Source organism: Castor canadensis, chromosome 14 (genome assembly GCF_047511655.1).
Source record: "Castor canadensis chromosome 14, mCasCan1.hap1v2, whole genome shotgun sequence".
NCBI classification, from domain to species: Eukaryota; Metazoa; Chordata; class Mammalia; order Rodentia; family Castoridae; genus Castor; species Castor canadensis.
This window is the reverse complement of record NC_133399.1, coordinates 109,640,535-109,663,845: the sequence shown is the minus strand read 5'-3', so window position 1 is coordinate 109,663,845 and position 23,311 is coordinate 109,640,535. Positions and strand designations below refer to the sequence as shown.

Sequence of the window (23,311 nt, the reverse complement as noted above, 5' to 3'; positions counted from 1 at the left end):
TGAATCTAAGAGTGGTATTGCTGGAACATATTGTAGTTCTATTTTTAGTTTTTTGAGGAACCTCAAAAGTTTTCCATATCAGTTGCAGTTATTTACATTACCAAAAACAGAGTAAAGGTTTTCTTCTTTCCCCATCCTCACTAGCATTTGTTGTTGTTTGTGTTATTGAAGACAGCCATTCTCTCTGGGTGAGGTGGAATTTCAATGTTGTTTGGATTTGAATCTCCTTTATGGCCAAGGATATTTTCCCTCACATGTGGAAGCTAGACCTGCAAGTAAAATGTATGCATTAATACATATATGATCATGTATGAATATACTATGATATAATAAATGTATATATATACATAAATATATATTTATATAGAGAGACACAGAGAACAAGATTGTATTAGTGGTCTAGCTGAGGGGATTGCAGGAGATAAGAGAGGGAAAGAAAATGTTGGAGAATGAAAAATATTGAAACAACCCATCTATATATGAATATAATATAATGTAATGCACCATAAGCTGTTGAATAGTAGGGAAACATGGAAGAGAAAGAATAAATAACAGGGGTGGCTAATTTTACTAAAGCATGATATATACACTGACATTTTAAAAATATTGCAACAGTGATTACTTGCATAAAAGTTGGTAAGCACCCTTAAAAATCCAGCAATCCCACTCCTGGGGATATACCCAAAGGAATGTGACACAGGTTACTCCAGAGGCACCTGCACACCCATGTTTATTGCAGTGCTATTCACAATAGCCAAGTTATGGAAACAGCCAAGATGCCCCACTACTGATGAATGTAGTGGGTAAGAAAATGTGGTATTTATACACAATGGAATTCTACTTAACCATGAAGAAGAATGAAATCTTATCATTCGCAAGTAACTGGAGAACATCATCCTGAGCGAGATTATCCAGGCTCAGAAGACCAAAAATCGTATGTTCTCCCTCATATGCAGACTTTAGATCTAGGGCAAATGCAGCAATGTGGTTGGACTTTGGTCACATGATAAGGCGAGAGCACACAAGGGAGGTATGGGGATAGATAAGAAACCCAAAAAACATGATAGTATTTGATGTCCTCAATGCAGAGGAACTAATGCAGAAACTTTAAAGCGACAGAGGCCAATAGGAGAAGGGGATCAGGAACTAAAGAAAAGGTCAGTTGGAGAAGAATCAACTTAGAATGTAACACATTTGTACATGGAAGCAATGCTAGGAATCTGCCTGTATAGCTATCCTTATCTCAACTAGCAAAAATCTTTTGTCTTTCTTATTATTGTTTATACTCTGTCTTCAACAAAATTAGAGATAAGGGCAGAACTATTTCTGCCTCGAAGCAAGGGAGTAAGGGGGAGAGGGAGAGAGTGGTGAGGGAGAGAGAGGGGGCAGGAGGTAGGGGGCAGTAATGGCCCAAACATTGTATACATATATGAATAAATGAAAAAAATTGGTAAGCACTTCATTTCCCCAGCCACTCTCACACTTGTATCTATCCACAAACAGATCTGTTTTATATCCCTGTCCTTCATTTTTACATCCATGTTCATTATTTAAAAGGTTTTCACTGTGGTATTTCCCACATTCATATATTGTCTTTAATATGATCAACCCATTCTAATATTCTCTCTTTATCTTGACCCTTTGACCTAAAGTCATGGCAGTCTTAGAAACTTGGAAGGAAGATGAAGTTCACTGTTGTGTCACCAGTGTATGAATGGAGACTTGTAATTATGGTGGGAGTTTGGAATGAGGAATAGATTATTAAAGAAGGGAGTCTGAGAATAAGAAGAGTCCAGAACCAAATCCAAGTTTAAATATGCGTCATGAAAAATGTTTTCTTAACCATTTGGAATGAGTTATCTAAGTTCTATATGCTAGTTATATTGCATTTTATATATTTTAAATTTTTATCTAGTTTCTCATAAAATATACCTTTGATAATTATAGATAATCTCACTGTCCTACTTCTATAGACTATATTTCTGATGAGCAGTTATTTTGCAATAATTCCAAATGATGTGATTTATTGTATGTTTAAAATTTTATTTAGAATTTGTTTGTGGGATTATTACATATTGTTTCGTGATGTAAAATCAGAAATTATACCATTTTTGGTTTAAAAATTGATGTCTCCCCAGTGAGAAAGGTTTACTATTGACCATTACTTGCTTCATGATTCAGGATTTTCTTCATTCATGACATTGAATGTTATCTCCAATATTAATCACTACATGTACCGCATGCTTTGCTGTTTGAATAAAGGATTGATCATGATTTCATATTCACTCATTACTCCGGAGTGATTAATTAACATTCCTTGAGAAATGTCATTCCATACTTCTGTGTTATACCTATTAGTTCACTACATCTTTTTAATAACCATGTCTGAAGTTTGGGTGAATGTTCATACTGATTGAAGAACAGTAGTTATCCTAAATAAAACATCTTAATGTTTGTAAAATACATTGCAGATAGAGGAACACCAATATTCATTTTACTTAGAGTTCTTCCCTGTGAAGTTTGCCAGTGTGTTTAAAGCTGAGTGCAAAGGCTGAACCTCCATGTTCATTATAATATAGGGTAAGTTCTCACACACCATCTATGACATACCACTGACTGAGGAATTGCCACATACAATCCACACATATGCCTGCTCTTAAATGAGTTTGTGCAGACAGAGGAGTAAGGATCACTTTAGGACTTTTCACAATGACTACCATGGGTAGTGGTGAGTTCATCAGGTTTAAATTTTATACCTAAGTTTAAGGTCACTTCCATGTTCGATATGTATATAGTATTTTGTCAATCCATGTCATGAATATGTGGCAGGCATTCATTGTTCTCTCATTGTGTGCTCCCTCTTGACTGTAAAGTCCAAGCTATTGGCAGGATAACTTCTTATACAAAAAAATGATGTTACAATTTCTCTACAGTGTGTGATATCTCCTCCTGATGGAGGGAATATGATAAACTGAAGGCTTTGCCACAGTGAAGACATTTGTATGGTTTCTTGCCATTGTGTGTTCTCTATGCTTACTGAGGTGACATGATGGACTGGAGGCTTTCCCACACAGATGACAATGGCAATCTTTTTCTCCCATGTTACCTAAGCCTAGATGGTTGGCTGAATGCTTTCCCTTACAGACTACATTCATAGGGTCTCTTCAATGTGACTCATCTTTTGTGTTTTAAGGCCATTGCTATTATTGCAATGCTTCCCACATAGATATGTAACAGGCTTTGTTTTCTAAAGTCAGAGCAATGGATGGAGGCCTCTGCATATGGGCATCTTTATTATGGTTTTTCTCCAGTGTGCATTATTACATGATGTCTAAGTTCAGAAGTGGAAATGAAGGTCTTCCCATAAAAGATATTTATACAGTTTTTCCTCACTGTGAATTCCATCATAGTCTTGAAATTCACATATTTGGAGAAGGCTTTTCCACAAAGGTGACATTCATATAGCCTCTCCGAATTGTGATTCAAGTTGTATTATCTAAAGTTTGTCAAATTTATTAAGCCTTTCCCATAGATATGACATTTGAATTATTGATCTCTTTAGTTTGCTTCACGCCCACTACTGTATGAGCATTCACTAAGATATTGTCCACACTGTTGCTGACATACTGTGCCTTTTCTGTGTGAGTCAAGCAATTTTCAGTTCATAAATATCTATGAGATGCATCTTCCCCAAAGTCATTCAATTTAAATGAATCTTCTGGAGTTTGAGATTTCTGCTATGAGTAGGAGATGAAGTGTGTTTAATCATTTTTCTGCACTCATCCTCACATTAATTTCCTTTTACAGGAATACTAGGCTGATCAGTCTAGTCTAGAGGTAAAAGGAATTTTGGATGCTACTTTGAGAGAAGGAAAATATTTTCTCTCACATGGTTTCCCAGTTACAGGACTATCAGATTAATTTGGATGACACTGATATATTTCACTTACTAAGTGTAATTGTTAACTTTTCAAAGGTCTGAGGTTATTGCTTTGAACTATCTTAACTTCTCACTAAATTCAATCTACCTGGAGCATTCATATCAAAAAGTACTTAATGTTAACTTAATTACAGTCATGTAATTAACTTTTATTACTAACTATCCCTCTGCCTGTTCTTTGATATTTACGACCAGATTCACATCTATATAACTTACCATTGACTTGATGATGGGTTTGTCTTCTTAGGATATGCTTTGTGGGCATTATTCTCTGTTTTTCACATGTACTAGATCTGTGTATAATCATTGAAAAGACAATTTTTGCCATGAAAACGGGACAATAAAAATGTTGAAAAGCACCAAAATCCATTTATGTAATGTTTCAAAATTGGCACTTCCAGGGCAATGAGGTATCAAATGAAGATAAACACTTGTTAGGAGAAACACCTTGGGTAATATGGATAATTTTCTTTATTAGATTATAAGATGGTCATATTGAGATGAGAGGCGTGGAAGGTAAAGACAGAATATTTTCAAGCAGAAGATCAGGCCAAGAGTCACTGAATAGAAATTTAACTCAAATAAACACATTAATGACATTTTAATAATAGCCGACAATAATGATAGCAGAACATACAAGTGAGATTGGTATATGAAAGGAATCATAAAAAACCCAAGGAGTTTCATCTCATTGCCTTCTCTTTGGCAATCTTTTCAAATAAAATCCCATATGTGATCCACAAATATGCTCAAAATCTGCAAATTTTACTACTTTGTTCATAAACACAGTGATCATGGCACAACATCCATTTACAAAGTATTTAGTGTATTAATTGAAGCTAATATATTAATTTTAAAAATAATATCCAGCATAGGAGCCTTGAGATGAGAGCACTGAAGCAGAAGGGAAGCTGTGCATACGGAGATCACACTGTTTAGGGCGCCGGCCTAGGCATTCCCAATGACTGGCTGACACTGAACTTTTAGAAACTCTCCCAGAGTCATAGGCATTCTCTATTTAAAAATGCATAAAAGGGGTGTTACATAGTGGGATTTTGTTTTGTCAAACTCCACACAGCATTCATATGAGAATTACCAGGAGGTATATAGATAACCAAAAACTAACTCACATTTTTCATACTAAAATATATTAAGTATACAAATGAAGTTATTGCAATTTGAAACTTTAGTTTTATTATGTTTTCTCCATTAATGTTCATGTAAAACAGTAGACATTTTAGTGGAAGGTCTGAAATTTTTCCATAACTAATTTTTCATTGAATAAAAGTGAATTACACATATCTCCCAAGGAGTATAAATAGTAAAGATCTCATTATTCATAAGTTATTCAGAAAAAAACAAATATATAAATAAAAGTGCATTTCAAGATAAAAATTATTTTCAGATACCCTTGAGAATAAACACACATGTGAGCAGGGATCAGAGGCACAGCTGAAGGAGCAGAGAACTTACCTAGCAAGCATGAAGTCCAGAGATTGTTTGTTTAGGCAAGTTATACTGTGTCATACAGAGTTTGTCTCTAAGGTATTTCAGACAAATTACTTGATATAGAACAAAATTAATGTAAAGAGGAAATAATTTATATGCAAGCAATAATTCTGTTCTTTAAAAATTTTAATTGGCAATAATAATTATACATATACATGGGACAGGTGTTTCCATACATGTATATATAGTGCAATGTGCAAAATCTATTCCACTACCTCAAGCACAATTTCATTATGGAAGGAAGGTTGAAAGGCCTCTCTTCTCAAATACATAATACATAATGTTTCATTGCAAGGACCCAGATGGAACTAGAGAACAGTAAGTTCAGTGACATAAGCCAGGCACAGAATAACAGCTCTTTTCTTTTAAGTCAGTTCATTAGCCATTTGCCTCAGTACCCATGTGCTGGCCTGTGATGTTCAGGAGCAGAGTTCATGCTGTCTGTGCACTGTAGTGAAGGAGGAGCCAAAGAAGCTCTATGTCTGCAGTCAGTAGTGTGAAATTGCACAGAGCACACAGGCTGTGTTTAAGATTGTATATTCAATGGTAAAAATCAATCAAAATGTAAGGATAAATTAATACCATGACTAAAGCCAAGAGGTTCCTGATGCAGCCACTATCCAGAGGACCCACTGTCCGTGTTCCCAAGACTAAAGGACTTAGTGCCTGCTGAAGTAGCTTGTTGCTCTTCCCAGCCCTTTACAGAAAGAGCCTGATCTTAAATCATCAACACTGTAGAGAAACCAACTCCAAGTTCAACATAACACTCCAGACACCTAAGCTTTCCCCTGAATATTTTGCTATCTTTCACTTGCAGTGGGTGGGAGCAGCCCCTCCCCACTTGGAATACAACAAACTTAATGGAATTTGAAGGGTGGATACTCAGTTTCCAAAAGGTGGAGGAAACTAGGAACCCTGCAATGCTGTGCCTTCCAGGTATATTAAATTTTATGGTGCTTCACAGAACTACTGCCAAGTGTAACAAAAGGCTAACATAGACAGTGATGAGGTGGGAAGCCAGGAGCCTGGGGCTTCTTCACTTGCTGCATTGAGTTTCTCAGTGTCCTAAGGAGTGCTTACTCTGCCACTCTGTACATCTAAGACTCTATATTCCTCCTCTCTAACTTTTCACATCATATTCAGTTCCCTCCTTCTGGACTCATGGTGGAAACCTTCAGAGAAGATCCATAACATATGTGCAATTCCAGAGTATCCACCTTTGGGTTTTGTGTTCTCATTTTAGGGTTTATCTATTGTTCCACTGTGTTAAGATGAACTGTGGAACTCATGACAGCAAGTTAAAATAATCTTCAGTTTTAATCAGGCCAACATTAACAGAAAAGAACACCATAATAATTTGAAAGAAATACATTAAAAAAAAGAAAGCTTTACTTTTTGGTTCCTTCAATGCCAACATTTTCCTCATAATCTTTGAATGTTTATTTGAATATTTTCATTTTTTACTGAGACACAAAAAACATATAGCAGGAATTGATGTATGCACTATAAAGAAAAGAGAGTACGATTTCTCTTTCCATTTATTTATCATCTCACCAGCCTCACATGAAAATATGGTTGATGTTTTTCACCATACTTCTCTTCTTCAGCCTGTTCTGTCTGCTATATGTGAAATGTTCATCAATTGTTTGGATTTTGAACTTACATAGAGTGAGTCAAGGAAAATGAAATAGTTATCTGTTTTTTTCTCTGATTCTATGTCATACATTTTCAAAAATTCAGTGTCAAACAACAAAAATTTTTAACTCAAACTTCTTGTGTGTCAGGAATCCAGGGAAAGCTACCTGTATCCCATGATCAGCCTCCTACAGTGGCAATGCAGATGTCACCTGGCTCTGTGATCATAGTAGAGGCTTTCAGAGTATTGAGTTCCCTGGGTGGTGTGTCTCTGACCCTCTGTTCTCTCTTGAAAGTCACTTTAAATCTGTGAAACTTTCCTTTTTTCCATGCCTGTAGAAGACTTTCTTGGAGTTCAAATCTGTGCCTTGAATCTTCATTATCAGTATTTTTCATTCACCGAATGATTTTATGTTGATATTCTTGACAGCTGGAATGGAAAAACACACCAAAAAACAGTCTGAGATATAAGATTTAAGAACAAAAACAGTGTCATGAAACAGAATTGGGGACCTTCCCCAGCCCACTACTCAGGGGCATCCATTACTTAGTGAATAATAAAGGGAGGTAAGAGGATTTCAGGACCCAGTACCAAAAGTTGGTGAGGATGGAGTGGATCTTGAGACAGGTATTGGGTCTGCCTATTCCCAGGCTCAGAAGACCGTGTGGCATCCCTGAATCCCAGGATGAACAAAATATAAGAGAATTCACCTACTGAGTGAGCATTCAATACTGCAGAGGTTGAGGAAGGGGGAAGGTAAAATGTGTAAGGAAAGCCAAGGCATTGTGACCACTGCCTGGGAGAGAGTTTAGTGAAAAAGGCCCCGCAGGTCTCCCACAGATGCAGTGGAATTGTGGGTATCATCAGATCCCTAGAGATTATTCACTCAGTTCTCTCAGGACAATGGGAGAACTCAACTTGAGTTTGAAGTAGAAATACAGAAACTCACCCTACCAGCACAAACCACCTACCACATCAGCAGGGAACCGCAGTCTGGTGAGAAGCAGATCTAGAGAATATTGGGACCCTTGTGAATGGGCCTTTTCAGCACTGTGCTGAGGATACTCATGATCCTCTCTGTCCTTCTGCCCAGTGGACATGAGTCTCTACTTTGTGCCCTTAGACTACATTGTGTGTCAAGTTGAACATTGGAAACTTCACCAATGTTAAAAGACTCACATATTTTAATGTTAGAGTTTGAAGTAATTAGGCCACTTACACTGAGTCAAAGACATTTCATCAAATTGAAATTATTTTTTAATTGAGGTAATAATTGCATGAATTTGTCCATTTTTACATGTACACAATTTGGTGTCATTCAGCATATGCACTATATTTGCAACCCTCACTTCTAGCTAGTACAAAATCCTTTTCATAACCCCAAAAGTAGGCCCCTTATCTATGTAACAGTAACTTGTTTGTTAATTCCCTCCTATAGTCATGGATCTCACAGGGCCATGTCTGTTTAAATGAACTTAAGTATTTTTAATGGTTCATATAAAACATATTACAAAACTTGTAACCTTTCGAGGTATATTCCTTTCACCTGGGATAATGTTTTCAACGTCCACCAATGTTGTGACAGATACCAGTATTTCCAGTGGAAAGCAGTTTTGTCAAAATCCAGTATGAGATAACTGAATTCAGCAAAGGTGATTCCTTTACCAGTTCAGTGTCATGGACAGGACTATATAGGTCTTGCTTGGTTTAGTAACATCTGAGGGTCCAGGGCTAAAACCCACATCTGGTTGGGAAAAAGAAGGTGACCAACAAAACTGAATAAGCAAAATGTTTGCATCCATGCCAAACACCACAAAACTTGGTTTCCAGCTCTATGATCCATTTGTATGTTCATACTCTAACAAAGCTATGTTGGAAGTGAAAGAAATCCCAGCCCACAAGTTCAAAGTGAGGGAGAACAAACACAAGCACAGTGTTTTGGATTGAAAATGTAGTAGAAAAGGCACACTTGAGAGTCCTAGACTCGCCACTATGGCACGTCCAAGCATTCCCATGGCAGACTACCTTGCATAAGGAAACAAAATCACCTACAAATGGCAGAATTTAGTGTTCAGCAACTTCATTTCAACTTGAGTTCCAGTTGCCATTGTACAGTCTATGAAGACCATTCTGAGGGGTTAGCCTGGAAAAATGGCTGAACAGTGGGTTACTGAACTTGGGGCAGGACATGGCAGATTCCACATGAGGTGGCACTGTGTCATTACTCTGCACATGTGCTGATGTTTTCCTGGTCACTTGGGGTGACACTTTGAATCCAAATCTATTGGTATTTTGTGTAGACTGCGTAGTGTGGAGATGATCCAGGCCAGGTTTGCCAATGCTTTCTTGGGTCATAACAGTATCTGAGTCTTGGTTTCTTATGGGAATCTGGTTACTGTGCATGGGTACCTGGCAATCTCTTATCTAATGCCCAAAAGCAAATTTAGGGACTCTCAACATTTCTATGTTCAGAAGACTGCAGGTAGGAATCACATCAGGTGACTTTTCTGCTACTGAAAGTTTGAAATCCCGGACTACCTACTTCCAATCTTTACTAATATGTGTTTAGGCAGAAAAAAAGGAAAATTGAAAAATAAAAACACAAATAGCATTTAAAAATGGGTCAGTGACAAGGGGAGAGCACATACAGGAGATATAGGAATAGGTAGAAAACCCAAAACATGAAAGCGTTTGATGTCCCCACTCCAGAGGAACTAATACAAAAACCTTAAAGCGACAGAGGTTAACAAGAGAAGGGGATCAGTAACCATTTTAAAGATCAGTTAGAGATGAATCAACATGGGTTGTAACACATGGGTACTTGAAAGCAATGCTAGGAATCTCTCTGTATAGCTATACTTAACTCAACTAGCAAAAATCTTCATCTTCCTTATTATGCTTATGTCTTCTCTTCAACAAAATTAGTAATAAGAGCAGAACAGAATCTGCCTAGAAGTGAGGGAGGCAGAAGGGGAAGATGGTGGGGTAAGGGGGTGGAGGTGGGGCAGAAATGACCCAAACAATGTATCCACATATGAATAAATGAATAATTAAAAAAATTTAAAATGGGTCATTGAAAAACACAAAAGCCCCTTAAAGAATGTAGATTTTCTTTCTGCTTTGATTTTTATGTTATTGGGGTTTGAACTCAGGGTTTTGTGCTTTCTGTGCAGGGCCTCTATCATGTCCCCAGCCCTAGATATTCTTTGAGAAAAATAAACATATTCCCATATGACTGCTTCACTCTGCCAACAGCTTATTTAAATTTTCTTTTTCTATTTGTCTTTTTTTAATATTTTTATTGGCATATAGTCATTGTCCAAGGGAATTCACTATGACAGTTCTAGATAGGTTAACATTGTACATTGGTTAGATTGCCCCTCTGTCTCTCTACCTGGATCCCTTCCTGCCCCAATTCAAGCAATTTCAAGAGGTTTCATTGTCTTTTGTAAGATTTAGATCTGTCTTTTTGTCAAAGTAGCTTAACCAAAACACTGTCATCTTGAATCAGTAGCCACTTTAGTTTCACAGACTTGAAGTTTCATTTCTTTCAGATTCATATTCCTGGAGCCCTGAGTTTCACTTTTGTGCAGAGCTGTAAATGTCAACCCCTCCCTTACCCCAAACCAATCACGAAGAGTTGTGAACCCAAGCATGGAGCAATTCTTCTGAGGACAGGTTGCATTAGAGAGAAAATCCAAGTGGAATTCCCACTCAGTATACTTGCTTACTAGACTTCTTGTAGGTTGCAAAACCTTCTGCAGAAATAAAACTTTTTGCCTTGCTGAGGGACTCTCAAGTTTTTCTCTTGATCACTGTTTGGGAGTCCCGAAACAGTGACAATTTGGTGGTCTGTACAGAGCTCAATTTTGTCACCATAGGTGACATGGGGACCCCTTTCTTGGAGATGTGTCCTTCTACCTAGTTGCTGCAGTATCAGAGTGGGGAGATTCACCATCAACAGGCAAAAATGAATCCAAGGTTGAGAGTCACTCATCAATGCAGGGAAGGTCCCTAATAGCAAGTACTGCAGCTGCCAGGCAACCCTGTCTACAGATCAAGGATGTAAAACTTAAGTAATCCCTTGGTGGTTGGAACATCTCCAAGGTTGTATGTGTGTATGTTTGAGACATGTCTCAAGACATGAAATGAGGGCAGAACCCTGACCTGTGATTCCATTTTTCTTCCTGCAAGGGAGCTGGCCAGAGTCAGAGGAAGTGATTTGGGGAGAGTGCAAGAAACCTCTAACACAAGAAGAGGTGATGAGTCTCTACCTAGGGACACAGCCATGAACCCAAGATGGGAAATAAAAATTCAACTCAAGAGAAGAAAGAAGCTGAGGGAAAGAAAGACCAATTTCTCCTTCATATTACTTTGGGACTTATAATCAAATATTAGAGAGAAAATCCCCAGACTAGTGTACAAAGAAACAAAAGCTCATAAGATATTTCTCTTTTGTTTGGACCTAAGAACCAATATTAAAACATTCAGTATTTTGGCCCAAATTTGGGAATGTTGAAGACTGGGTGTGTCAATTATTGATGGAGCATGTTAATGACAAGAGTCCAATTACCCTGGAGGAAAATGACTGTACTTTGTTGGAGGGAGTTCCTGGATTTGATGCAGTGTCCAGATTGCTGGAGAAAATTGTAACAAAGGAAGTTGCTTCCCAAAGGAATTTTAGGTTGTCCAAACCAGGGTCCTTGATTGCAAATTAGTCTAATCCAATTAGTTTAATCCAATCCCTTTAGACCTCCTCATCTTTGGAAACAAAATATCCTTACCCTTTTTTTACCATTTGAAAGCATTTTTATCATATACACATATACCCACATGACTTAGGAAATACTTGTAAAATATGTATGTGTATACATATGTGTATGTTTATATATTTATCTCTAAACATTACCATTTCCTCACCAGTCTGTTTCACCTCCCCTACTAATATAACAATCCAATCATAGCCTGTAATACAATCATTGTGAATGCAAATCATCTCATGTAAGTAGTGCTGTGATTGCTGGTTTACAATTTCTAAGCATTTTGCAATTTTACACAAATCTGTGACATCCAATGATATATATCTAATAAGAAAAATGACAACAGTAGCTCAAAATGGAATAATGAAAAACTACATAATGCATAATAAATTATACATTTTGTTACAGTGCAAAAACTCTTATGTATATCTATTGAATTGTCCATCAAGCTTATTAAAATCTAATTCATTTATGTTGATTGATCTCATCAAATGCAAGGAAATCATTGGATCTTATTTTTTATAATTTCAAATCATTGAAAGATATTTATACACAAACAGTACTAAATATTCTATGATTAAATGATGAAAATTATTTATGAAACAATAAATATGAGAAAAAAACAAGATATAAGAGACTACTCTTATACAATTGTTAATGTGCTTTAATATGACTTTTTCATAAATTAATGTAATTCACATTGATCTTATTTGCAAATCTCAGTGGCCATCTCTTGACTTCCCTGTCCCTGCCCATGTGTCCCCTTCCTCTTCATAAGGGCAATTTATGGACTAAAATCATGAGAATACAAGGAGAGACTTGTGCTGCTTGCTCTTCCTCTTGTTAACTCTGAGGCACCCTCCCATACAAGGCATTTAGCCAGTCAGTCTTCATGGATGTTGGATCTGTATGTCCTTGGATCACTGGTTAGGCAGGTAATTTTCCTGTTCAGTATGATATTTTCTCATCTCTCCCATGTAATTTGATAGGGTAATCATGACTAGGTTGGAAGGCAGGGTACTTACTATTTTCTCCATGTTTAATTCAGGATTTAGCCATATTGTTCTAGGAGAAATTTAATTGTTGTTCTGTTGGATAAAAAGCATTTTCTTATATTTCTAAGGAGCTAATTGAATAATGGTAATTTAAGATAGGAGGATATCTAATGAGTTTTAGTCATTGCAAAATTCAATATTCTTACATGTAAGTTTCTAAATTTTGGTGGCATCAGATTAAAACCCTTCACATATCCTCACTTGCACATTATTGAAGACATAGAAGCAATTACCAAAAAGAAAAATAAAGGGTACTATGCACCTGCAAAGCACACAATCTGGCTTCCTATTAGCCAGATGGGAACCATTAACAAATCCTTCATTCACAGGGGAAAATGGAAGAGAGAAAACAGAAGGGATAAACCCAGGAATACCAGTGGGGAGACTCATTCTCAGATAGTCACAGAATTCTGTCACTTTATTCCAATTATGCCTCTGCCTCCCTTGGTGAATTACGGAAAATTTCTGGACTAGATCCTTTCTCTGTCCCTCCTCTTGACAGAGGAAAAATAATATTAAATGGCTATACCATGACTACTGACTACAATGGAGAGAAAGATTTCTGGGTCTCAGTCTTATTGAGTATTTCTTCTGGCTCATGAAGTGCATCAAATGACATGCACTGAGACTATTCCTTTCCCAAAATATTGAAACACAAATAGTTAAATATGGAACAATGAAAAACACATAAAACAATATAGATTTCTCTATGTAAAATAAATATAAATGCATATGTCCCCTCACTCTGTCCCATCTATTTACGTTTAATCCAAAATTTTTTTTATTATTCATATGTGCATACAAGGCTTGGGTCATTTCTCCCCCCTGCCCCCACCCCCTCCCTTACCACCCACTCCCAAAAAATTTTTGTTCAATCATCTCATATAATAAGAACCCATGTGAGTTGTTTTCACTGGTCAAGTTAAAAAATTTTACGTAAACTGCAAATATAAAAAACATTTTTATAGAAAAAGTGAGAAGAATTTGTAATCTGAACTATAAATTGTAAGAAATAAAAAATGAAAATGAAAAAGAAAAAGGCGTAACTCTTAGAATGATTTCCTTTTGGCTCTATAGAAGTATATACTACTTGAAATTAAATCACTTGGTTTGTTTTTTACATATTGGGTTGGAACCCAGGGGCTTGCCCTTGACAGGCAGTTTTCTGAAAATAAACTCTATCTCCATGTGTTGTTTTATTCAGACATGATCTAGGTAATGTTTAGAGCAGATAGAAATATCTCCTCTGATCACTGTTTTTCCAAATACAAGCTTATATTGTTTGCAAATATTTTAAAAATTTGTCATAGTTGGATACAAAGAAAGAATGCTGCATATTCAATTAAGTTAATCTTCAGAACAAGATATATTTTTGCATGGGTATCTGTGGAGCAGAGTTCCAAAGGTTACCACCTGGCTGCCTGAACTCAGCATCATGAAAGGAAGAAGGAGCCAGCTCTACAACCATCATTTGTGATGTAGTTTCAGTCCAGCACATTTTCATCCTTCACTCCTGGAGGTTCAAATAGATATCTCTATCTCCTCCAAACATTACCTAGATCGCGTAAGAACAGCCAGTAAGCATCAAACCAAAGGCAACCAGGGCACACACTATGCAAATTATCAGCACGGTCAAAAATAAAACATTTATTAAACTTATATAACTCATACAGAACATTAATACAAGATTTTGCATATATTTCAAATATAGAATGAGGCAGCGCTGTATCTTGAAATCCGAAGTATCTTGCTGCAGATCAATCACACATTTTCATGCAACAAATCACAGTGGCATAGTGCTGGTCTAGACACCCACAGATGCCCGGACACATTTGCACACATCCCAATCCAGAAGTGCAAAGTGAGAAAAGTGGAACACAAACTCATTGTGTTTGGGTTGAAAATCCATAGGTACATTTTACCCATATCCTGCTCACATTAACCTTGCAGAGTTCCAGACCCTCAATGATGGGGCAATTCCAGTTATTTACGTGGGGTCTCCTGTACATAAAGATGCAGTATTAGATGAAGGAACGTGTGGTGTCCCTTGCACGTTGTTGTTGAGAGTCATTCTGGGATATGAAACTTATGTGAAGGTTCCCCTGAGAAGACTTCATACAGTCGGGACATTCCCGCTTAGCCAGAAAACATTGATGAACAGTGATCACAGGGCAATGTTTGCAAGGTGTATTTTGGCCAAGAAAGGGTAAGTGGGTGCTAATCCAAGTCCAGCCTAGGACACAGGCTTCCTTTAGGAATATCTGGAAAGATTGTATGCTATTTGACAATTTTTAAAAAGGTAAAACTCTTCAGATAGTAAAACGATAATAATTTGCCAGAGTTTTATGAGGCAGGAGAAAGGGATCAATAGGTACAACCAGCAGAGTTTTAGTGTTCTGAAAGTATTTATAAAGACAGATTTTATTTGTTTGATGAAGACAGAAGACATTTTTTATAGGTTAAGAAGCAAACAGGGTATGAAACCTGCAGAGATGGAAAGTGTTTACTACATTTCAAAATATTTGGCATTGCAAGAAAGAAAACAAAATGGAAAAAAAGAGAGAGAGGAGAAGGCCGAAATACATGTAAGATTCTCAAAGGCCATTAGTTTTTTCTGACAAAGCTGGTAAATTTTGTGAAATTCCCACAAACTGAGAATTTTCCTCTGATCCAAACCAGTACCTTATCCAACTTTTCCATCCCGTCCTCAGGTATAGTTTCATAAGACAAAATTTAACACCATGAAGACACTTGGAAATAATAGAATAATCTTTTTTTTTTCATTTTTCTTTTATTATTCATATGTGCATACAAGGCTTGGTTCATTTCTCCCCCCTGCCCCCACCCCCTCCCTTACCACCCACTCCACCCCCTCCCTCTCCCACCCCTCTCAATACCCAGCAGAAACTATTTCGCCCTTATTTCTAATTTTGTTGTAGAGAGAGTATAAGCAATAATAGGAAGGAATAAGGATTTTTGCTGGTTGAGATAAGGATAGCTATACAGGGCATTGACTCACATTGATTTCCTGTGCGTGGGTGTTACCTTCTAGGTTAATTCTTTTTTATCTAACCTTTTCTCTAGGTTAGATAAAACACTTTACAGACTTCTTCCAGATAATTGTTTTGTTTGGTTCTCTTTTCTTTTTTTTTCTTTCCTTCATTCTTACTTTTGCTCTTTCTCTTTTTCATTCTTTCATCTTCCATTTTCTCTTATATTCTGTTCTCCTTCCTTCCTTCTTTCCTTCTTCCTTCCTTTCTTTTTTTCTTTCTTTATTTTCTTTTTCTTTCTATCTTTTATGGTACTGCCATTTAAATAGTGGACTTATGGCTCCCGGGTCTTTTCTTTACATCTCTAAAGAGTGGCTTGACAGAATAGACAAGGAAATCCTTCTGAGCAGAGCTGAGGACTGCATATTTTCTCTTCTAGGAGGAGATCCTCCATGATGAAGTGGACTATGAAAGATATTGTGCTGGGTCTGAAAACAGGGATTCCAAATTCTGGAAAATTAACGTAAAAGTAAGCTCCAGGACACCACTTCCATGAAAGAGAAAGGATCAGAGAAACACAAGAAGGATTTTGCAAAGTTTCTTATTTTTTTTGGTTTGGACAGTTTGTTTCAACTTATCCAACATTTCCTTGCTATCTTTTTTATCGATGTTTTTCACTCACTTTATCACTCAATAAACTAATTAATAGACTCTGTACCAAGAAGAGGGGTACAAAAGTGACCTGAATTGTTGTGTCTGCCCTGGAGAATCTTAAAGGCTAGGAAGGATATTTTCGTATAACATTAAAAACTGGACTGACAGCACTGCACAAAATCCAAATTTTGGAGATTGAAGAGAGGAGATCCAGAAAAGTTTGCTCCACTGATATAACAGATACTGCCAGAGTGTCTTCTCTTTCATTCTGGTACCTGGTGCTTAGCTTCTAAAGTGTCTTCTTTGCTTGCAGCAAAATGGTGTTAAATCAGCTCTACAGCCTCCAATCTTTACTTCAAAGGAAAGGCATTCAACTTCACAGCGACCACTCAGCTTTGCACAATATATTCTTCTATAAACTCCTCCCCTGGCTATGTGAAAAAAAAATTTAGTTTTTACTTACTGTAATCCAAAACTGTATTACCAGGCCCAAATCAGAGTTATTTGTTACCAAATCTCAAGGAGATAGAGTATTAATCTAAAGATCAGAAAACCAAGTGTGACCTGAACAGACATGTCTAAACTCAGACCTTGGTACACTATACCCAATATTCTTACTATTTATAAAAACAAAATGTTCCCCTGCCAAAATCATAGATAGATTATACAGAAGCAAATGTCTCTTCCCAGTAAAGTGTCACTGTACTTTCCAATTCCAATAAATAATACTTCCCAACATTTTTAGTATTTCTAAGTTAAACATGTCTGATATACAACAAATGAAAAGACTGGGCAATTTACATTATAGAAAGATGAATGAAACACCAAGTATGTTGTCATATGAGCTAAGAGTTTCATAGTGTTAGAAATAGAAGACGTGAACCTTTCTCACTCTGCTAAAAATACCAATGTAATGTAATCCTGCATTTAGCTCTGGCAAGCAAATTTACAGGAGCAAAGGCAATTTGTGTCCATTTAGAAACAGAGAGTAAGTTGAAGAGAATAAAATTATTTTGAAGGAGAAGTGAATTTTTTTAAAAAATGGTAATATGTATTCTTAGGAGAAATAGCTAAAATAAGTGGCAGTTACTGTGAAAAGAAACAATTTTTATTTTCAGAAAGAATAATTTTGGGCAAAAAGGTTACCTACATTGTCATGTCCCTGAAACATTACCATGATGAAAAGAATGTGGACTTGACAGTGATCAAGTTAGGACTAATACCAATGGGAAGAAGTTTTAGAGGCTTAGATCTCTGCTGAAAATAATAGGAATTTTTTAAATAGTCCAAAGTACATTGAAGTCACCTGCAGATCATTAAAACTTAGTAAGTATCTATAGAACTAATTGCTACATGATATGTATAAGGTGCTCAAATAATGAATTGGGTCCTAGAATAAGAAAAATAATGATAAGAACAAATGACAGTAAGACAATAGTGATTGGTAGCTCTAACATAGCACAGCATATGTACCTGGCATCGTTGAAGCACTTTCATAAATAGATTGTAATACTGTCCCCCAGGCATTTCCCTTGAGACTTTTAGAAGTAGAAGCTATGGGTTAAGCTGGAAATGTGGATACATAGTTAAAAATGTTAGTTTTGAGCTTTGTATGGCTTCAATGTTTCCATGTGACTATATGAATATGTTTGGAATAATGAATTTGGAGTGTAATTTTATGAGTTTCTTATTGTCATTTTCCATACATTTTAATCCATACTCTTAGAGTAGTCTTGGAGCTGTTAGGATGGCAGGGTTGACCTTCAGCCCTAATCCCAGCATGAATTCATGAAGAGCCCTGCCCAACCTCATCAATTTACATTTGCTAGTACTTTTACATTAAATAGAAACAAACTTCCACTGTTTTCACTCATCTGTTTTTAAGTTTCTTTATAATACCAAATTAGTCTCTTCCCTGTTCGAATTAATAATGTCACTAGTCTTCAACAACAACCCCATCAACATTCCCAGTTATAGATAGGACACTGAAGCAATGATCTCAATTTGTGAGACTGGAACTAATATTCAAGCTCAACTAGTTCCCCCAATAACCTGTGTTCCCTTACACCTGTTATCAAATTCATTTCAAGTCTGAGATTCTATGTGATTGTTGAGGTGATGGTGGTCATAACTGGCGGTCTGACTGTGCTTATTGTTTGGGTTCAAACATGTATTGGCTGAATTTTGGAGAAAGCAATTATTAAGCATCTACACTGATCTCAGTAAATTGTAATCCTGCTGGGAAAGAATGGAAAAGACAGCCTAAAATGTGTTTTCTAGCCTTAATCCATTTTCTCACATCTATGGAATGGGACTAAGGACTGAGGTAAGGAATTAATTCTGTAAGTGAGAGCTTCAAGCATAAGGCCATCATTTCCTTGCCTGTTCTTTAGTTCTTGCCCTTTCTGTTTTCAAAAGTTCAATGCAAATCACACATCCCAGGGAACCTTTCCTCCTTATAATCAAACTTTTACTTCTACGGATTCTCTTTGTACTTTGTATCTTTTATGTCACTTAGGAAAATTATTTTGTGTAAAATTATTTATTTGTGTACTTTCCTGTCTCATCCTTGTACTTGTTTATGCATTTAAAATTTATTTAATGTATTTGCACTTACAGATAGTATATTGTTTAGTAACAGAAATAATAGAGTAATAAGCTTCAAGCTAATTAAGGAAAAAGTCCATGCTTGAATTATATTTTAATCTTTTTATTTTACTAACTTATAGTGTTCAGAACAATTGCCCGTAATGCCAAGCACACTTTCAATATCTATTGGTTTGCAAGAACTACTCAGGCTGATTGATATATATAATAAAGAACTGTAGAAGTTCAAAGGTCATGAAGAAGAGACAGGGAACTTTGGTATACATGGTGAAGCCACATTAAGAAAGGTTTCATAACTAAAGGAATGGAGGATGGTTAAGGAGGACTAGAGAGATCAGTTTAAATGATTCAAAATATTGAGATCAAACAACTGAGGATGTTAATGGTATCAGTGAAGGAATTTTCCATCAGTATGAGAGAACCAACAGATGGTCTGGAATATCCAAGGATGAGAGATTTGTACCAATTACTGAGACATGGAAAAACAGCCTACTACAAAACCATTCTCTTTAATTTAGGCTACAAAAGTTGTACTTCCCTAAATTACCAAATGTATTTGGAGGTTTCCTCTGATATTTTATATCACTTTAAAGCAATAATTTTGGCTTATACAGAGATGGATTAAATTTATTCATCAGGAATGACATTTAAAAGTCCAAACCTCTTCATAGAGCTATTAGGTAAATGAAGTAGATACCTCTGTAGTTGGAGATGATCTGCGTCCGCGTGGTCACATTATTTTATTTCTGAGCTCAGAAAAATTTTCTGGGAACTGGTTTGGCCTGGGACTTTTACAGTTTAGAGGCATGAATAATGAGTTTTTGCTAAAGTGTAGATTTCTTCTTAAAAGTCAGATCCTGAACAGATTTCTGACCTTACCCTCCAAGGACTTCCCTCTTACCTGGAAAAAGTTGAGCAAGAATAATGAGGCCAGCAAAAAATAAGGAAAAGATTCTCATGACTTCAGGTATCAGTGGAGAGATAAGGAAGAAGGTAGTGCCTAGAGTCCAGCTGTTTTATCAAGAGAATTTGACTAACACACTTTATACAGCTCTGCATTGGCAATGGCTGCAAATCAACTTTGCTTTGTCATGTTCACTAAGAGAGAACTATTTTCCATGCTCTATTGAATAGTGTGTGGGCTAAGAGGTCAGATTTTACCTAAATCACATTTATGGGAATGTAATGTAGAGAAAGAATCCTACCTTCCTGTCTGAAACACCGTATTCTGTGTCTCTGCCTAGACTCCTCCAATTTTTCCTTCAATTTTGCCTCATGTTTCACCACTTCAATAGGATTTATAGTCATCACTCCATTTTTTGCTCACTTTAATATTTTACATTTTATTCTTTTATAATATTCATTCAACAGTTATTAATTAGTGTGTGGTATAATTGCTTTTAAGAATTATTGTATATAAAAATTTATCTGCTTAAATAGACAGTAAGCTCCATAGAGGAGAACAGCTTCCCTCTCATTCTTGTTTTTCCTAGTCATTCCTTGCATCAGTGCTTTGTAACAATGGTACTCAAAATATGTGTGTTGCTTGATTTGATTATTGAAAGCTGTCTAGTTAGGAGAATCCTGACTAGTCAAGCAATTAAATGAGAAATATTAAATATTTAAAGTTTATGCAAGTGTAAGATATTTTATGACAATAACATCATAAATGTATGTGCCAATATTTCATGTTTTATGGAAATAGCCTTCCTTCAACATCCGTGTATTAAAAAACAAATATGTTTATTTATATAACACAAATATGGAGTACTAAAAGATTTTAATTTTCTCCTAAATCCAAAAGAAAGTCATTGAAGTGTTTTAAGTAGGATACTTATCTGAAAGACTTAACTTTGGGTGATTCTATTTCCAGTAAATTGCAATCCTAAGAAACCAATTTACCTACTAACAATAAATATTATTCTGGGAAATAATGATTTATCTAAAAGATATGAAACAAAGTCAGACACATTTTGAAGAAATGGTAAAGTGACAAAAATAGAATAATCTCTCTGTAATTTTAGTGTGACAATAATATGCTAAAGCTAAACAAAACAAAAACACTATCATCTTTGTGAATTTAGGACACAAGGTAGTCACAGATACTAGATGATATTCAAAGGATTAGATCCAGAGAATTGACCCCGGGTTCTATTTGTAAATTAACTCTGTTCAGGTCCTTCTAAACCATGCCTGCGCAGGGCCATCTCAAAGTAGCCCAGTTAAAGTAAAAAACAAAACAACAAATGGATAAACAAGAAAACCTTGAGATCTGAGTTCCTACCCATCATGGACAAGACAGTGTTTGCAATTTGGATTGAACATTGTAAGCCTCTTGTTAAAAATATGAACATCCTTCAAAGAAACAACATTCAGGTTGACTTCAACATGCTAATCAGTGTCCAGGACATAACTTAAATGCTGGTATGATCTGTAAAGGAATTTAACATACCCATTCAATGTACTGAGTATGGAAAAGGAAAGAGACTTGAAATGAGGTGTTAAAAAATCTCATCAGACAATGCAAACTATACATATTGAAATTATACATAAAAACAAAATATTTGAAAACCTTGACTGAATAGATCAGATAAAATTGTGAATATTACAGCTTAAAAAGTCAGTGAATCAATAAAAATTATGCAATCCTTAATGAGTTACAAAGGGATTTTTTTAAAAAAATACCCTGAAATCCAGTCTTCACAGTGTTTTAGGGCAACATCGAAATCAGTGAATTCTAGGGAAGATATCAACAGGATGCTAACCAGAGATGCCTGAGGCTGACCTCTTTCACAAATAGGATAGAAACTATGAAAACCAAGTGAATTTTGAGCAGAGTAACTAAAAACAATTGTAGAGTACAGCAAGGGAGTAGCAGAAATCCTGTGGTGCACAAGAGACAAGGGAAAGAAAAGCTTTGTCTCTGGACAGCTCATTACTTGGACAGACTTCTCTCTGTGGAAGAGGGGATCAGGATCCCCCAGAATCCTGCATTACTGCTATGGACATTTTCAGCCTTTGATATTGGCATATCCTGCCATCTGCTCAGGCCTTATCTAAGTTAGAGAGACTCCTAAGTTTCATTTGGCTACGCTACTCCAAAAAGGAGCCCATGTTCTGTTCCTTATTCATGCTCCAAATGTTACTCTGCTGTGCCATCTTGACACCAAAGCCACCACTAAAGTGTGTCTGCCTCTGAGAACCCATGCCTACTGCATCTCTCTATACATGAACTCTACAATTATAGTAACATAATCACATATGGTAATACACCATTCCCCAGATGAACTTTGCAGCTCCCAATCTTGTGGGAACATTCTTCCTTAGGAAGCACTCCATTTTTTTTCCATCCCAGAGACTGCTCAATTGTTGCATCCCGCTTGCTGCCCCTGAGTGTTCAGAGCCTAGATACATCAGAGCAACTATGACCCCAGCACCCAAGCCCATGTGGCAAAGTAGACATTCTGGACCAGGTGCTCTATGACAGAGGAGAAGTTTTACTCTAGCCAGTGGAATAATTGTGCTTCCCCCTCCCCCCATGGCTGAAACAACCTAGAGTTTCATCCTTCTAACAGAAGTTCACCCCAGAGGAGCAGCCATGATCCTGAAACTTGAACACATATGGTGACTGGCTTCTTGGGGGAAATAAACCCTTGACCAAGCTGTACCAAGCAGCTGCATTGCCCTGCCTGCCTGCATATGAATCAATCATCTGGATTCTGAACTGCTGAGCTGTCCTGAATCCCCACCGAACCCAAGGCACTGCTCTGTCCATACATTTTTGTTCCCTTTACTGCCACTTCACCATCATCACAGGACCTGGGACACTGCTGAGTCCCATCATTCCAGATGCTGAGTTGTCACTACACAGTACTACCTGTCCTCTGCCAAAGTTGCTGCTGTACCCCTTTCACTCCAGAAACCAAATTATAGCTGCTTCATACTTCCTAGAGCTGGAACCTCCGGAACACCACTGTGCTGTGTTGTGACCCCCAGAAACACAGTCATAGCTGCATCTCTGCCCCTGGTCCGTAGGTACTAGAGTGTCTCAGAGTCACCATCCTTAACTTGATGGAACATCTATATACACATTTACCTAAGAAAATGAAACTATGCTCACTTCAAAGATGCCAGAATTGTTTAACAAGACACAAGCCTTG

The 23,311-nt window shown here is 36.7% G+C and overlaps 1 protein-coding gene across 1 annotated transcript; it reads right to left on the bottom strand.

Annotated features, from left to right (window-relative positions):
• Positions 1-16,826: 16,826 nt before the first annotated feature.
• On the bottom strand, positions 16,827-20,110 carry LOC141416294 (beta-defensin 13-like). Its single transcript, XM_074053333.1, has 2 exons — positions 20,053-20,110; positions 16,827-16,975 (listed from the first exon to the last, which is right to left on the bottom strand). The coding sequence occupies exons 1-2, from the start codon at positions 20,108-20,110 to the stop codon at positions 16,827-16,829; spliced, it is 207 nt and encodes a 68-aa protein (XP_073909434.1).
• Positions 20,111-23,311: the final 3,201 nt, after the last annotated feature.

Excerpts from the sequence above, each read along its gene's own strand:
- LOC141416294 (XM_074053333.1), bottom strand. The coding sequence starts at position 20,110 with ATGAGAATCTTTTCCTTATTTTTTGCTGGCCTCATTATTCTTGCTCAA. Across the intron at positions 16,976-20,052 it reads TCTTGCTCAACTTTTTCCAG|CCAGGGGAGGAGTTTATAGA; the intron begins GTAAGAGGGAAG and ends TTTTTCACATAG.